Genomic DNA, 18593 nt, shown 5'->3' with positions numbered 1-18593 from the left:
CCTACGACCACCTGCCTCGTACACACCTCACCTACGACCACCTGCCTCGTACACACCTCACCTACGACCACCTGCCTCGTACACACCTCACCTACGACCACCTGCCTCGTACACACCTCACCTACGACCACCTGCCTCGTACACACCTCACCTACGACCACCTGCCTCGTACACACCTCACTTACGACCACCTGCCTCGTACACACCTCACCAACGACCACCTGCCTCGTACACACCTCACCAACGACCACCTGCCTCGTACACACCTCACCAACGACCACCTGCCTCGTACACACCTCACCTACGACCACCTGCCTCGTACACACCTCACCTACGACCACCTGTTTTGTACACACAGCTCACCTACGACCACCTACAGTGTGCACACCTCACCTACGACCACCTACAGCGGGCACAGCCCAGGGGTCAAGGTAAGCCAGTCGCCACCAGCGACCGTCAATAGACGAAGCTCTCCCTCCCTGTCCACCACACGGCCCTGGTTTTTTTCGGAAGGGAAGACAGCAGAGTGCAACTAGTCACGGTACAGTGCTTAACAGATATATATACTCACGTGATCTATCCATGTGTGAGGAGGCGAGGCGAGACGAGGACCGAGGCAGCTGTGCTGGACCGGTGAGACACTGTTGACGCTCCCAGCTGATCCTCGCCCACACAACACAACGTCAATACAGCTTATGTTCTAGTCAATATTATTTCATCATAGTATTCGTATAAATTATTATGCACTATGTCAGAGTGTTTATAACAAACACAAAATTATTAATATGATACGTTCTCTATTTATTTTGACGGTGCTTTTATAAGGAATTAATTTCCATAGAACGTCTATTTTATGTTGTAACCTTCAAAGCATCGCTTACAGAATGTTTATGTGGTGCAGTGGTCTACATTCTTGACTCGCAATCATGGATCCCAAGTTCGATCCCGAGGTGGAACAGAAATGGTTGGGCACGTTTTCTTCCACCTAATAACTCTGTTCACCTAGCTGCATAGGTACCCAGGAATTAAGTAACATGTGGGCGTATATTTTGAGTAGCTGACCTAGTGAGACCTCGATACAACGGAAATTAGTTATTGAGGCTGGTATTTTATCCCCTGATTCCATGTATGACTAACCATCCTGTGAGATGGGAATAATAGTTGAACCTATAGCTAGTTTTTCATCTATACTGTGTAATCTTTCATATAGAATAGTGTAGCAGCACATTGCTGTGTATACCTAAGCTTGTTAATAATAAAAAAGTTATTATTATTAACTATAATTAAATCGTATCTATCTGTGGCTATTGTACTGTAATCAAATTATGAATGTACACATTTATTTTTTCAACAAAAATGTATCTTGGTAAATAAAGAATATCAACTTTTTTTCTATTTAGCAAAATTAGGTATAAACAGCAATGTGTTGCTGCCCTATTCTGTATGAGATATTACACAATGTAGATCAGGAACTAGCTATACGTTCAACTGTTATTTCCATTTCACAGGATGGTTAGTCATACATGGAATTAGTGGGGAGATAATGCCTCTCTTAATACGAAATCAAACAGAATATCAACTAATGAGTATGCACACAATCCCACCAGTTGATTGACAGTTGAGAGGCGGGACCAAAGAGCCAGAGCTCAACCCCCGCAAACACAACTAGGACGTACACAATCTCCACGAGTCACACATCACACAACACCGCTCCTGTGCCAGGTAAGTCCATTACGGGCTCACTATAGCCCGTGCTACTTGCCCCGCTCCTGTGCCAGGTAAGTCCATTACGGGCTCACTATAGCCCGTGCTACTTGCCCCGCTCCTGTGCCAGGTAAGCTACGGGCTCACCATAGCCCGTGCTATTTGGAACTTGTTCTGAGTAGCTGAATCTATAACAACATCTCCACGAGTGGTGCTGGTTCCACTGACGATCCAGATGCTAGAATTTGTTCCTCACAAATGTTGGACCAGTCAATGGGTCAACAGTAGTCGTCACTGGTTTTCAATTTCACTAAGTTTAGAGGTATCAGCTAGAACCAATGCAAGTTCTGAAAATGGTGGCTATGATTAGCTAAGGCTGCATATGCTAGTGACTAGTTCTTCACCTTTCTGAAAGTTTCAGCAATACTTGGGATGCAATATAGAAGCTCTTTGCAAGCTCCCACTAAAACCTTATGACATCTTTGTTAAGCACTTTGAAGCTTTTCACGGGTCATAACATTGTTCTGTCTGGAAGTGTAGAACAATCGTAGCTAAAGTCCATTATCTCCAGGGGCAGATAAATGGAATTGAAGCCCGAATTAACATGAAGCTTTGCATAATGAAGATGCACGATTCTTCTCGGCATTCCAGGTCAATGTGAATGCTCCACTGATCCGCATCTTTTCTCTCTTTACTCCTTAATGAGGTTCTGTGGAACCAGCTGTAGCTTTCTCTTATCATGAAGTCCATGTTGGAGGGTAATTCGTCAGATGCGTGAGAACAGACTAAGTGCAAGGAATGACGTGTATTTGATAAGAAACAAATGAGGGATATCTTTCTTCATCAAACTGTAAAGTGAGAGATGAGGTCACCTACGGATTTGATGCCTTCAACGTGTCAACTGCAAAACGCTGCTTCAAATGAACTCCCATATTGTCAATACTATATAATCTTTGAAGTGATGATACAAGGCTTCAGAGGGAGTGCTTGCGACAAACTAGTCACATAAACTGAGATGAAATCCTAATTGATTGATGAAGATTAAGCCACCCATAAGGTGGTACGGGCCTGAATAGCCCGTAAAGATGAATTCCTATTGTATCTGACTTTATAATTTCGAACACAGACACTCAAATTCGTGGATTTGTACTCACTGGACTTGCGAGTCCCTCTATCCTTATGTGATGTATCTTACTGTCTCAATAAACGAACTTGAACTTGACACACAAATGTTCTTCACAGGCAATATCAGTCGACTCATCTATAAGTGGTTTACTGGTGGTTCATCACTCTACCGTTCAGTTACAGCCCCGCTCCTGTGCCAGGTAAGTCCACTACGGGCTCACCATAGCCTGTGCTACTTGGAACTTTTTGTTCCCAGTAGCTGAATCTATAACAACAACAACAACGTCCATCACTACGTATTGGTGCTTTCCACCAAACAGTTAGGTACTATCAGTTCAGGAGGTTGGGTTGCTTGCATTGGCATTACTCGGGATGAAACATTAATGACAATTACGGTTGGGAAGTCTATCGCCCTTGAGGGAGGATTACCTCACCTTGCCGTTATTTTTTCTTTCGAAGGCTTCAAGGATCAACGTCCCCAGAGGCCCGGTCTCTGACCAGGCCTCCTGCGGTTGGTGGTCTGATCAACCAAGGCTGTTGGGCGAGGGTATGATTTGTACACATTGCATTATAAAAACATAAATAATAAATCATTAAGTTTCTTAACATTAGTAGCCCAAATTAGCTCAACTTAATTTTAAATTAGCCCAAAAAGCCGCAAGTAGCGAGATTAAAAGTTTAGGAGCTATTAGAAGTAGCCCAATTCGCTACCTGTAGCTCACCTCACTACTTGTAGCCCAATCTCTCAACACTGAATTACTGTGTCCAACCGAATAAAAACAACCCTCTCTCTCCCTCCCCCCCCCCCCACACCATGCTTTTAGCATAATTATAGTAGCAGTACATTGCTGTGTATACCTAAGTTTGCTAATACAAAACAGGCATAATTCCATGTGCCTTTAACCCAGTAGGGACATGTTGGACAAACAACGTTGATTCAACGTAACTCAAGCACGTTTTTCATAACGTGAAAAACGTGTATTCAACGCCAGGTGTTGTAACAATTGTAATTGGTTACAAAAGCTGCGACTATTGTTATTGTGCATCTCTGGGTTAAACAATTTGGCGGGTCGTATTCCGGGGAAAATTAGGATTTAGGACATGCCCGAAACGCTATGCTTGCTCGTGCTTGTACAAGAATGTAAGAATTCTTGTATATAACAATAAAAAGAATACACTGTGGTTTGTTCCCTGACACAATGAATTATACATACGTAAGATATACCGCCTCGATTGGTTTCCATAAATATATAATCAACCATATACTTAAAAACCAAAACAAAACTTAAAATAATAATATAATGTGAATTTCAAGAGAGTAACAAGATGGTGTAATAGGTCAAAAAACACACAAAATAGTATTATAACAAGGACTCCTAGGGAGTGTGGTGAGGCAGACACGTCAACAACACACGCCTCTGCTCCCGGTAAGGTTAACCTCGGGTTGTATGACTTGTTCACCTCATATTGTCATATTTGACTGCAAATGTGCTACAGATACGTTAATTCTCACTGGTTGCTTGCTCTGTGTTGTGGTGTGGAAGGGTAGAGAGATGCCATATGAAGCGGCATGGTGTGGGAGGATGACGTTTGGGTGTGTGTGTGTGTGGGTCGACCCGGAACCTTCGTGCACGCTGTACCTAACATAAGAGAGGTGAAGGGTCGGCCCTGCAGGTACTTTAGGCCAGCAATGAAGGTGTCCTTAGGCCAGCAATGAAGGTGTCCTAAGGCCAGCCCTGTAGGTACCTTAAGCCAGCCCTGTAGGTACCTTAGGTCAGCCCTGTAGGTACCTTAGGTCAGCCCTGTAGGTACCTTAGGCCAGCCCTGAAGTTGTCCTTGGCCAACTCTGATGGTATCCTAGGCCAGCCCTGAGGATGTCTTAGACCAGCCCATAAGTTGTCTTAGGCCAACCCTGAAGGAATCCTGATGTAGCCTAAAAACTGCCCCAGACCAGCCATAAAGGTTCATTGGCTGGAATGAATAAACATGCCTGGGTCCAAGATATGGGAAATATACAGGAATTTTCTGGTGATAGTGGGCTTCTGAGGATACAGTATATTGTAAATCTTTTTAGTGTTAATGCTAGTTGTTAGTTGTCAACCATATAGATCTATAGACTTTTTGAGCTCAATATTTGTGCAGTCCCCGTGGTGTAGTGGTAAGACACTCGCCTGGCATTTCACGAGTGTTTTGTCCTGGGTTCGTATCCTGGCCGGGGAGGATTTATTGGGCGTCAATCCTTAACTGTAGCCTCTATTTACCCAACAGTAAAATAGGTACCTGGTTGTTAAACGATTTCGCAGGTTGTATTCTGGGGAACATTGGATTAAGGACTTGCCCGAAACGCTATGCGTGCTGTACAAAAATGTACAAGAATGTAAGAACTCTTGTATATATAAATAAAATAAAAGAATATTTGCCTTTGTTTAAAAATAATTGGGTTTGAACCTATAAATGTATGTAGGTTCAATATATATGATAAAAAGTATATGATAAAAGAATATGATATGTACAGTATATGATAAAAGTGGGAAACCAGTATTTATTTGTAGCGTAGTAAAAATAAAGGGTGTCGTAGTAGAGTTGGCTGCATTCGTGACTTTCAACTGGGGATCCCAAGTTGGATTTGTGGGCAGAACAGAAATAGTTGGGCATGCTTCCATTTACTTAATGCCTCTGTTCACCTAACAGTAAACAGGTACCTGGGATTTAGGTTCTGTATATAACTGTTGTGGGATTGCATCATGGGAGAGGGTCCGTAGTTTGACTCTGGAGGGACCTCAAAGACGAATTATTATAAGTTGTGTTGATCATGACGACATATTGGTGTCTTGAAAAAGGTCATGTACAGTATGTAGCTGAGTAATTTCTTACTTCAGAAGCTATTAAGAACTGAATATATCATGCCAGCCATTTTTTAATGTATGCTAATATTTGTTACAGATTTTATTGGCTTCTTAAGCCATGCCTAAACGCTCTGATCCAAGATGGTCTGCTCCTGAGGGAGTTGAGGCCCCGAGACTGTATCTGTACAATTCCCTGACACGTAAGAAGGAGCTCTTTGTACCGCAGGATCATATTGTGAGGTGGTACAGCTGTGGGCCCACTGTGTATGATGATTCGCACATGGGACATGCCAGGTATATATATATGTATACTGTATATGAAGACTGTATTATTCCTCTTTCTTCCTGCCTACCTCTTTATTAACTGCATTCACCCCAACTAGTTGGACTGGAGCAAGTAAATCTGGAGGAGGCAATGCTAGGTTATTCTTTCATTAATACATTTCCTTTAGGTTACTAGACATTAACTTGAGAATTATTCTTTGCAATGATTTCAATTTTACAAATAATATTGTATATGCTCATTATATGAAATGAACATATAATTATTCATTATATGTATTACATTGTAGGTACTGTACCAGTGCCATGGGATACAATACTTGGTACATATCTCCCACGTACAGTAATACAGAATGGACTTGGTGAAACAAAATGAGTGCTTAGAAGGACACTATATATATTGTCCACTTACAGCCTTTTTTTCTTGGTAGCCTCAAAAGGTAAGCCAAGGCCCCAGAAGAATATCATAAAAATATTTGAAAAAAAAAGTAAGAAAAACCTTAATGACAGACTGGTGTTGCCTGTAAATGAAGGCCATAGTCACCCTAAAGTATTGGTCTGAAAACAGGAGTTGGCACCCACACACATCTGGTGAAGATGTATTAGTTAGAAAAGTATCAGGCAAAGAGGGTGGACGAGAGCCACACACAAACCTTGCTGATAAGTAAATACAAATGTCAGTTAGATCTCCAGAAGCCTGTCACTCGAAGCCAGACATGTCATTGCTAAAAAAGTTTTGAGTCATACACTTAAAGGTCATCCGGGCAACAGAGTTTCACTCATTTTAGAGATGATTTGGGACATTCAGGCCTTTGCACACAGGGCAAAACAGTACTGCACTGTACTGTAATTCTGAGGCTAACAAAGCTTGCTAACAAAGCTTTGTTGGGTCTAACACAGCTTGTTAGACCCAACTTAAGAAGAAGTCACAAGATGGCAGTAACAGGACACAGGATACACTAATAAAACTTGGATGAATAAAAAAGCCTTCAACCTCCCTTTTGTGGTGTAGCCCAGGCATGTCAATCTGAGGGCCATATAGGTCACATTTATGTTATCGTGAGGGCCAGACATGATAACTAATTGGTCATTTAATGCAAATTATTGCAGAATATTTTTTCTATTATATTATATATCAAATTATGTATCCTTTGTGCAGGCTGCATGTTTGACATGCTTGGTGTAGCAATACTGTATTTACTTAATAGTAATGATAAACAATTTTTTTTAATTTACCCTGCTTTGTGGATTAAGTAAATGTGCCATTTTCTTGCCTGTTCACTATTTAAGCTTTTTAAAAAGTTTAAACTTTTTAATTCTTTTTGCAGGTCTTATGTTAGTTTTGATATTCTTCGTCGTGTTATGCAAGACTACTTTGGTTATCGAATAAATTATGTCATGAACATCACCGATATTGATGATAAGATTATCAAACGTGCCCGCACCAAGTATTTGGTCAAGCAGTATCAAGAGTAAGTTGTGTTTACCAATGTTTTTCGTCATCATTGTTCAATATATACGATTATCATGTATTAAATCTACTAAAACGTTTGGCTCATATTCTTAGAGTGCACATTCTATAAGTTTGATTATTTTTAAAATTTATTCATATTTTGTACATTCCCAAAACTTACATTTCTGAGTTGTGCATTCAGGTGCATTTTAGTACATGTATAAGATCCACTGTGCCATATGACCATGAAATTTTCAAGTATACCTGTGAGGTAATAATATTAAGTGGCGTTTCTTTCCCTTAGTATGGCTTTACCCAATTGCCTTTCTTATGCCGCGTTAGGTCCTGCCTGGTCTCGGCACTGTATAGGTGTTCTGGCACATCTTGGGTTTTCTGCATTTGTTGTAAAGCACACAGCATAAGTTTATTCAAACATTTTAAACATTATTTACAGTTACTACTACCAAAAGCACAAAAATAAAGTAGCAAAATGAATGAACAAATGAAATTGGTGTGATAGTGTAAAACAAAGCAGAATTGGCTCGTATTTCTCTGCAATTGCTCATGTGTAGCTGAATCAAATTAGAAGTTTGAAGAGGCAATTTGGTAGGAACCTTTATAATTTTAGGTTTAAGTGTAAGTAAATGCACTGTACTTCATTTAAATTATTTTTGCATTATTATTTTTGTGTAATTTTTGTTATGGTACATGAGCCACACTTTCTAGCATACATTTTGTATCTTTCATCTAATTTATAGTTCACGTTGAAAGCATTTATGGTAATTAATGAATGGGAAAAATCAAGTACAATATTAAATTATCTAACTATTCGAGACTCTGTATCAAGCGTTTTTCTTTAAATCATGTGTTAAGTTGTTTTTTTTTTTTATAAATACTCTGACAGCAGTGTGTATCAGTTCGCAGGTTAGAAGGGAGCAAGTGTACGATGATATTGCTGCTGCCATGGAACACCATAATGCCATCATTGCTACTACCACTGATCCGGACAAGCGTAAGATGCTCATCGATGAAGTCCAGAAGGTAGGAAGTTTCCAAGTGGCAGTTTTCATTTTTGCTTGTAGGGAGGAGTTTGTGTTGTGTTGGAGATTGTATTGATTCATTCTTTTGTATTATTGTAAACTTGTACACTCAGTGGTTTGAGTTAGACTTGCCACTGTCTCCATTACTCAGATACATGACAGGACTCGTTGCAAAGATCTTTGTCACTGATGATAAAAGTACTGTACAAATCTATCTGTTCAAGCAGTAGTATACTGTACCTGTACTTTATATAAAAACTGATTGATCTCCCAGTATCTGATACATTAAAATTATAAGGTAGGCCATGGGAATAAGTCACATTAAAGCCATGCAAGAAACTAAGGTGCATTGGGTTGATCTACAGTACTTTGCAGTTGAAAGTACAGTTCTGTATAATTTTACAATATTTTAAGAGAAACTTGTACCCAATATTTTCATCAGGTAAAAGATGCAGCTCAAGCTTTGAAAGTTGCAACAAACTCACAGAATGCAGCAGAAGCATCATCTAAGCAAGCAGAGCTCTTAGACAGTGCCTCAAGTGTGCTAGGCGAATGGCTAGATAAACTTAAAGGAAAGGATATAACTGACAACTCTATCTTTGCTGAACTACCACGCCATTATGAAGAAGAATTCAATAAAGACATGGAAGCTCTAAATGTAAGTCTTATCTCCATATGCAGCACATATATTGTCTCTCTTCCAGGAATGTGTTATATGAGCAGCCTGGTGTGTGCTAATCCTCTAGTACATACATACTGTACTTCTATATTTGTATCTGTATTTGGCATACTTAAGATATATGGTACAGTATTATAGATTCATCTTTTCTAGTAATCTGTAGCAGTTTTATTGAAGAAGAAAACATATGTTCGAGTAATACTTTCACACTATTCTCTTAAGTGGTTTGAATTTGGTGATTCAATGAGATTTTTTTTAACCAGTTAGGATATTTCTGTCAACCAATGCTGATAGTTAATTTTGTTTTATCTTGCTGACCACACTCGACTTTGGCTTAATTGAAAGAGTAAGGGTATCAAAATATTACTTGACATTTTACAAAAAGCAATTTTATGCATTAAATTAGTGAGTGGAGAAGTGCTAGCATGGTTAATCTGTTTAAATATCTGGGATAGTTTTACAAAAAATAAGAGTTTGTGTTGTAAATTTTGACTTTAACATTATTAAAGGTATGCCTCAAAGATTAGCAAATATTTAAACAACAAAAATTTATCTTTCTTTACCTTGGCTTCTTTGAACAGATTTGTTGTTCCACAGTTGTGTGCATGAAATAATGTGTCCTCTATTTTTCAGGTACTTCCTGCAGACGTTATCACGAGGGTCTCGGAATATGTACCGCAAATTGTCGAGTACATTAAAACGATCATATCTAACGGTTATGCTTATGAATCTAATGGCTCGGTGTACTTTGATGTGGGCAAGTTTGATGCCGAACCCAATCATTATTATGCTAAAGTAAGTTTCCACCGTGTACAAAATTCACTAATGGTGTTCACTTTCCCTGAAAATTTTGATAACAATGAAGCAGCATTTACAATTCTTAGTCTGTTTTGGTAAATGCAACCAATTTGAAATATTGAATAAACTAGTTTTAGATCTTGTAAAATATATTAATAAAATTTTACTTGTGGATATAGCAGTTTAATACAGGCATAAGTGAACTGTTTAGCCTGTAAAGGAAGCTACATTTCTACACATGGGATATATTGTAATTTTCAATTACAGTACAGTTTCAAGTGTAGTGTACTTTTCAAGTACAGTATAGTACCAGTAATAAACAAAAAGTACTACAGTGACTATTTTTATTCTTTAAATACTGTTACATATTTTATTAGTATGTAATTGTATTGACTATATTATTGGCAATTGTTTACAATCTAAACATTTACTTTGCAATCCACAATATCCTGTGCATGAAAAGTAGTTTTGTATATTCAATTTTAATGTTGAAAACAGAAAAGGAGTAAAAAGATTTAATGAAGCTTGGATATAGTGTATTGAAGTACAAGAGTGAGGTGATGGTTGACATGACGTTTGATGAATGTCAGTTGGCATGGTATAAGGGTGAGGTGTCAGATAAAACAGATGATACAGTAGTAGAGTAAAGAAGAGTGAGAGTATGTCATAGGGGAGTAGATTACTTAGTATCGCAAGAAAAGTGAATGCAAGGATGAATATTGAGAGAGAGAAAGAGAGAGCAAGAGAAAAGAATGTAGTATGAGGCAGGAATATGGCGAGTCTAGAAAAGGAAGACAGTGACCTGAATTCAATGATAAAAAAAGGTAGTACAGGTATGTTTAAATACTCAGGAGCAGTGTTAGATGAAAGTGTAAGCATAGAAGTGGTAAATTAGAGAGATTAATAAGTGGCAGGAGATGTAAATAGTAAAGAATAATGAAAGGAAGGAATGTTAGCAAGAGAGTAATGAAAGGATTGAGAGATAGCATATTCTATTTCTAGCCTTGAAATGGAAGTAAATATTGGGTATAGAAAAAGGCAGTGTGCTCAAGAGTATAAACAATAGTGACTAGTTTTTGAGAAAAATGGCTTTGGGATGGGCATAGTGATGAGGAAGTATATTGAGATGTGGTGGGAGGGAAAGATGTAAGGTAAAGAAATGTGAAGTAGGTGAAACAAAATACACACAAGTTGTATGACCATGTTACGAAGATACCTGTCACTTAGCAAGGTGGTTCTACAAGTGAAATGTGGGATTTGTGTAGTAGAAACAGGAAAGGGAAGAGTGGAATAGTATATAAAAGAAAGGGTTATAGAGCTTCGGAGAGTAAAAGATATGTGTGGTCAAAGAGCCTGGTATAGAAAATCCTGGTGGGGTACAAGATGTGACCATTATTACTAATTACTTTATAATGAGATAAATTTATGAAGGTAACAAGATATTTGGTTGACAGTTGGTGCCAGAAGCCTATGGCAATCAGGAAGCTCTAGAGGAGGGTGAAGGAGCCCTCTCGTTGAACACCGAACAGGAAAAAAGAAGCCCTAATGACTTTGCCTTGTGGAAAGCCTCCAAGCCTGGTGAACCAGCCTGGCCCTCCCCATGGGGTTCTGGACGCCCTGGCTGGCATATAGAATGTTCAGCCATGGCCTCGGATATTTTGGGCGAATCTCTGGATATACACACGGGTGAGGCCCTGCCTTTTTTTTTTATCTTAATTGGTCAGTCATGATTTAGCCTCACAAAAATATCAGAAGTGAAAAAGTAATAGTTACAGGAACTGTGAAAAAAACAAAATACTAGTAATTTTAGTAATAACTTTTATACTAATAAAAGGATAACAATATTTTATCTTAAATGTTAAAAAATAGCAAGCTTAAAATGTAATGGAATCTCAGTTGTTGCAGAAAAATTCCATATGACTTAATTCAAGCAGGAATACATTGTATTATCATAGAATATATTTATTGTATTGCTTTATAATGTACTTTAAGCTGTACACTTAATTGTCCAGAATTATCATTTCCTTTTACATTTTTCACTTTCCTCATACATACTATACAGTGAAACCCTGATAATCCACTTGCTTATAAGCCAGAATTATAAACTGTTTCAATGCAGCAAGGACAATCTTGTATTCTTCAGTGAATGATCATTATTTATCAGTCATCTGATTCTTACTATCGCAGTGAAAATCTAAATTAGTTCTCTACTGAAAGCTAAGAGCTCAGGGAATTTTTACACCTGTCAGCAAAACAGGAATTTATTATATGCAAAGAGAACTTTTTAGTTTACTAAACACACTACAAAGCATTGCATTCACATGTTTAGGTCATTTAATTTGTTTAATTGTTAACTTATGAGGTTGCAGAGCTAAAAGGGAATGTAAGGTGGGTATAGTTTGAGTACCCCCTTGACCTATATGCTGACACCCGGTGGTGCTTCGGGGTAGTGACTGGGCGGTCCAATTGGTGATTAACAGAGCATTTCTTTATGATCTCTTTGATGCTGGGTAGTGCTTAAAAAAAAGGGTTTGAATGTACAGTAGCTGAATGTCTTCTCAAGGTCATTCAGGGCTGGATTGAGCATTGTCTCCTTTGTACCAGTATGATTCAACAGGGATGTTTCAAAGTATTCCATTGTCCCAGTTCATACTGGTGACTTGCTTTGTGCATAGTCCTATACACAGGAACAACAGAGCCTCACCTGAGAGCATCAAAGTGCTTTGCTCAGGAAAAAGCTTTTCATCTACACTACAATCCTTTACTTTTCTACTTACTAATCTTTCCATATATCTTTCATCCAACCACTTAGGGTGGACGGTAGAGCGACGGTCTCGCTTCATGCAGGTCGGCATTCAATCCCTGACCGTCCAAGTAGTTGGGCTCCATTCCTTCCCCCCGTCCCATCCAAATCCTTATCCTGACCCCTTCCAATAAAGTCGTAATGGATTGGCGCTTTCCTATGATAATTATAAAAAACAAATCCACATATCTTTTACTCCCATGGTACTCCTCCTTTGTTGTCTCTATTATCGTTAATTTTTCATTCACAGATTTCACTTTTTCTGCTGTTGCCACTCGTGTTTCCTACCATGCACCTCCTCTCATTTTCTTCACCTACACTTGAAGCCTTATTTTTATATAGTTCTATTGTTTAATGACATGTTCTGCTATTAAAATTTATGGAATTGTGGCAAATTCTAATAAAAATTTAGCACAAGGGATTGGTAAAGCATGTAAAAACAGGCCATTTATTTTGTATAGTTTTTGTTGACCACTTCTGGGAACTTTTTTTTTTTTTTTTTTGTGAACTATATTTGTGGTAGAGTATTTCTTTATATGAAATATTTATATTTTGTAGGTGGTGTTGACCTCAAGTTTCCCCACCATGACAATGAACTGGCTCAGTCTGAGGCTTACTACAACAATGACCACTGGGTGAGTGTCCCACTTGTGTTTTACTGTGTTGTTGTTGTATCATAATGCAAGATTTGGCTAATCCCAGAATTTAAGTTTTAATTGGTAATACTGTAACAATCAAAATTAGGCTAGAATTGAAAGGCAAATAAGTTAATTGTTACACATGATTGGCAGGTGCATTACTTCCTGCACACAGGCCACTTGCACATAGATGGCTGCAAAATGAGTAAAAGTCTGAAAAATTTCATCACCATCAAGAAGGCCCTCGAGGACAACTCGGCTGCCCACCTTCGCATTGCCTTCCTCTTACATGCCTGGAAGGATACTCTGGATTATAGCTCGTAAGATAGCTTTTAATTATTTCTGATGGCATGTCTCTATCTGGAGGTAAATTTGTTAATGCTTGTGTTATAAAATACCATAGCAATTTTTGAACTAAATTTCCATAATATGAGCTGTCTTCAGTTGGTATGGCAGCATAACCATAGGCATAATTAAGGATTGCTTTTTCTCCATTTCATGGTTCTTTCTCCCTAGTAACAGCTTTATTTGTTACTTGTTCCTTTGCCAGGTAGTTAAAATTGAGTCAGTTATTATAGCATTCTGAACAAAATACCAACAAACAGCTGTGCAGTGTAACCTCAATAAAACAGGATAATTTGAACTATGCCCATTTCAACCTTTCAAGGTTTTCTAAGTTTGTTATTAACCATTAGTTCTTTCTTTCTTTCACCAATTATAGAAAACTTCTTTGCTCATATTTAAATGAAAGTACTGTATTATCATTAATCCATTTCTTACTTTGAACTTTTCTAATAGGTCCTGCAGTTTCATAAAAGATGCTAGTAGGGGTCACTAGAGATAAACTCAGTTGAACCCAGAATTACCAATTAAAGATACTTTCCATGTAAGCTGAAAGCAGTGCTAGATTTCTCGCTTGTGATCAAAACGAAACCTGTTTAATTGGCTATTGCCCTGGTCATAAGCTTAATATCTCTTAACACTAAATAGATAGTGGTGCCTCAGCCACAAGATTGTTCCCAGTAATGGTGGTAATACATCATCAGGAGGTACATGCCCCCTGATGACATCATTGTTTGCAATGAATCCCTCACTCCAATTGTTGCAGGCTGACTCTGGAGTTGGTCCCATATAGTTTGCGAAATTGAAGATGAATTGTACTTGTACAGTATATCCAATCTAAGTATTGTGTGAGGTGACATTGTGCTGAAGTTTGTTAGACTTGTCGCTGTTATTTAGCGTCATTATATATTCAACTAGCATACTGGGATCTATAGTCCCAGTATAGTCCCACTATAGTATATCTGTAGCTACTGTACTGTGTACTCAAATGTATCCACTTTGAATTGAATTTACCTGCCGGTAATATATATATACATGTATATATGCAATCTAGCTCTCAACATGTTAGCTTCAGAATATATCGCAACTCTGTGACATTGTTGCAACCTAATACCCTTATCACACAGGAATACAATGGAGGGAGCACGACAATTTTACAAAATGTTGAACGAATTCAACTTGAACATACAGGACCTGATTCGTCGCACTGGCTGCACAAGCACAGTATGGACATCTGAAGAGAAGTGTCTGCAATCTTTATTCAATTCTGCCAGGTATGTTATTCAGGACTGCAGTATGATTAAATTACTAAACTTGCTGTGAAATCCTATATGATGAAAACTGTGATTGAACTTTTTGTGCCTTCCTATAATACATACTGTACCTTTTAAATAATTACTAAGGAATTGTGCAGACGAGGAGTCACAATAACGTGGCTGAAAAATGTTGACCAAATCACACTAGAAAGTGAAGGGATGGACCTGAAACATCATTGTCCCTTCACTTTCTAGTGTGGGGGTTGGTCAACACCAGGAACTTGTAATCATATAGGCATCTCCACTCACTTTTCATAGTTTTTTATTTTTCATATCCATGGGATGTACCCTATGCTCAATTTATTAGTGTGAGCAAAATTAAGATTTTAATGATGACATTTTTAGATTTTTTGTATCTATATAAGATAGTGTAGAAGCTTATTTATGCCTGAGCCACTGGAGACATGACCAGTTTACACAGTACTTGAGTCACCATCAGATTTTTTTGTTATACATTTGAGTGTTCATGTCTATCAATACATCTTGAGTAGATGTTGACAAGTTAATGATATCACATAAATTTGTAGCTTAGGTATACAGCATATGATTTGTCTTTCCTCAGAGTTAATGTCCACAAAGCCCTCTGTGACAACATTGACACGAGAACGGCTTTGGATCACATTCGAGACCTCCTTACAGAAGTCAATAAATATATGAATAGCAATGTTAAGGTAAAGGATAAATATGTGTACTTTGTATAAATAAACAGATAAATGGTATGTAGTTTAAAGCAGCTAATATGCAGAGCATTTCTGGCAACAGCAACACTAATTTTGATGTAGGATAAAACCAAAGTCGAGGTGTCTAAGTCCCAAATACTACCACTGCTCCGTTAATTTGGAGCAGGGAAATCCTTATTTTGTGAAATAAGCAGTGGAATCCTTATTTTGTGAAATAAGCATGAAATCCTTATTTCGGCGAAATAATTTCAACCCCCAAAACGACTTGATTCTATCTGGATTTGTGAAGAACCAACTGTTGATTTTAGGGGTTCAAATCCCTTCTTTTCTTCTCGGCAGTGGTATCATGTGTGCCTCATACATCTTGGCCTTGATTGAGTTATGCATTACTCTTAATACAAAATTTGTTTGTGATTTGACCCTGTATTTTCATGTTGTATAATAGCTGTCATAATTGCAGACACAGGAGTGGCATCAATTTGAATGCTTACAAATTGTACACCAAGCAGTCCATTCTTGAATTAAAGAATAGTTTTGTTTTCAGTTATTGAAATTTTTTTTACAGGATATTAGTCTTGGATTTAATATTGACATTGTATATTCCACTTTTCTCATTGTTTCTAACTGGATTTTTATTTCCCAGGTAAACTCACAATTACTAATAAACATCAACAACTTTGTAGGGAAGTTGATGAACGTCTTTGGGGTTCCTATTGGAGAAAGAGTTGCTTCTCTTGGCCAGGTAAGATAATAGTTTTTATCTGTTTTTACTACAATATTTGTATATCATTTGAATTCTCTACTATTTTCTTCTGATTAAATGAATGAATTAAATGAAATGAATAAAATAAATGAAGTGGATTATTTTCATTATTTTTGTCCTAGGAATCAGAAAAGCTAATTGCCGTAGCAGAAGTGGTTGCCAATATCCGAGAACAGCTGCGGCAGTGGTCTCGCGATAAAGAAAAGGATGTCGAGGCACTTCAAGGAGAGCTGCTGGGTCTGTGCGACAGTATCAGAGATGATCTCTTGCCGCCACTCGGCGTTAGATTAGAGGATCGAGAAGGGGGTCAGTGACTGATAGTTGACTTGTTTTGTAAAGATTTATTGAATGGACCTTGCTATTACAAATACTTTTAACATTATTTATTGTAGCTATACATTACCTCAATGAATTACTGTATTATGCTCCTTCTGTTTTGGTGGTGGGGGGAGGGGAGACATGGTTTTACGAGTGACAGTGAAGGTTGTGCTGGTCATCTCCGGCGGCAGGGATGCTGTGTCTGACCAGTGTATTTTCATTAGTTTGAAGTGAATAATATGCATGTCTGGTAATGAATTTAAATTGCCATTTTTTATTGTGATGGAAGTTTAAACCTAACAGTATAGCACTTATTTTTTTTTTTCAGGATCCCCATGCATCAAGTTGGTAGATGCAGCAGAACTGATGCAAGAAATAAAAGCGAAAAAAGATCAAGAGGCAGCAAAAAAACAAGAAAAGGCCAAAAAGAAAGAAAAAGCTGTGAAGCAACCCAGTGAGGCACCAAAAGATCCTAAGGATATGTTCCTCACGTCTGAGTATTCACAGTGGGACAGTAATGGCATCCCAACACATGATAAGGATGGAAAGGAAGTCTCAAAAAGCCAGGTGAAGAAGTTGACCAAACTAATGGAGGCACAGAAAAAGAAGTTTGATAAGTGGCAATCTCAACCACAGTCGTAGTATTTTAACAAGAGTATGCCAGGTGTTACATGGTAAATGGAGCCTCGGGGCTACGAATTAATTTATTGTCAACTACTGTATTAATATTTTACTGCTTTGTCAACATTGTACTATTTTAACACAAATATTTGTGACAATTAAACATGGGATGATGGATTTGATATTTTGATTTTTAATAATGCCATATTCTACAAAAATCTTGTCAGTTATTTATTCTTTTAATGGTTTGGTGCAGTATCTCGACCTTATCAACACAGGGAATTTGAAGTGTATGATATTGAATTGTTCTTCTCTTGCATATTTAACAATCTGCATCATGCAAATGCCTCCTGAAGGTATCTACAGTTGCTTTGAATCCCCTCAATGGAATGAATCGACTGGTCCCATATGGTTAATCAAAGCACTGTATGTATGAATGAGATTATATATATACATATATATAATATTTTTTTTTGAGCCCAAACCTCCATGCAGTTTTCAAAATATCTGAAATGTCAGAAATTTGACTCCTGAGCGTGATTTTTGAGCCGAATTCTGACTGCATCTATTTTCAGTTTCAAATTACGACATTTTATACCGAAAATATGCCAATTACTGAAAACGGCGATGGGTCAAATTTTGCCCAAACCGCCCTACAATTATCAAAATATCTGAAATGTAGGAAATTGGACTCCTGCGCCTGATTCTTGAGACGAATTCTGACTCTGCACCAATTATCATTTTGAAATTACGAATTTTTATACCGATAATATGCGTATTACTGAAAACGGCGATAGGTCATATTTTGCCCAAACCCCCCTGCAGTTTTCAAAATATCTGAAATGTCGGAAATTTGATTCCCGAGCATGATTTTTGAGCCGAATTCTCACTCTGCACCTATATTCATTTTCAAATTACGACCTTTTATACCGAAAATATGCCAATTACTGAAAGCGGCTATGGGTTATATTTTGCCCAAACCCCCCTGCAGTTTTCAAAATATCTAAAATGTCGGAAATTTGATACCTGAGCCTGATTTTTTATCCGAATTCTGACTCTGCACCTATTTTCATTTTCAAATTACGACTTTTTATACCGAAAATATGCCAATTACTGAAAACGGCAATGGGTCATATTTTGCCCAAACCCCCCTGCAGTTTTCAAAATATCTGAAATGTCGGAAAT

At 37.9% G+C, this 18593-nt stretch overlaps 2 protein-coding genes across 4 annotated transcripts in view; one reads left to right on the top strand and one right to left on the bottom strand.

The window, feature by feature from the left end:
• Hmgcr (HMG coenzyme A reductase) overlaps positions 1-829 on the bottom strand; it is a 75523-nt gene extending 74694 nt beyond the window's left edge. For both annotated transcript variants that reach the window (XM_069310470.1, XM_045757547.2), the window contains exon 1: positions 572-829. Coding sequence is in view for 1 of the 2 variants with exons in the window: in XM_045757547.2 (XP_045613503.2) it covers positions 572-584 (13 nt within the window). In the remaining variant the exon portion in view is untranslated. The remainder of the gene's footprint in view (positions 1-571) is intronic.
• A 3057-nt stretch (positions 830-3886) lies between these two features.
• On the top strand, positions 3887-17590 carry CysRS (cysteine--tRNA ligase, cytoplasmic). Of its 2 annotated transcripts, none has more exons than XM_045757552.2 (14): positions 3887-4256; positions 5773-5969; positions 7286-7429; positions 8328-8451; positions 8893-9108; positions 9763-9924; positions 11382-11613; positions 13289-13365; positions 13522-13688; positions 14838-14984; positions 15589-15697; positions 16350-16448; positions 16592-16775; positions 17116-17590. In XM_045757552.2, exons 2-14 carry the CDS (start codon positions 5794-5796, stop codon positions 17427-17429), a joined length of 2151 nt encoding a protein of 716 aa, XP_045613508.1. In that variant the 5' UTR covers positions 3887-4256; positions 5773-5793; the 3' UTR covers positions 17430-17590. The 2 variants fall into 2 exon arrangements, with proteins under 2 accessions (XP_045613508.1, XP_069166572.1); XM_069310471.1 differs by lacking the exon at positions 3887-4256 and adding an exon at positions 4323-4344.
• Positions 17591-18593: the final 1003 nt, after the last annotated feature.

Source organism: Procambarus clarkii, chromosome 67 (assembly GCF_040958095.1).
Source record: "Procambarus clarkii isolate CNS0578487 chromosome 67, FALCON_Pclarkii_2.0, whole genome shotgun sequence".
NCBI lineage: Eukaryota > Metazoa > Arthropoda > Malacostraca > Decapoda > Cambaridae > Procambarus > Procambarus clarkii.
Note: the sequence above shows the minus strand (reverse complement) of the source record. Positions and strands in the feature narration are given on the sequence as shown.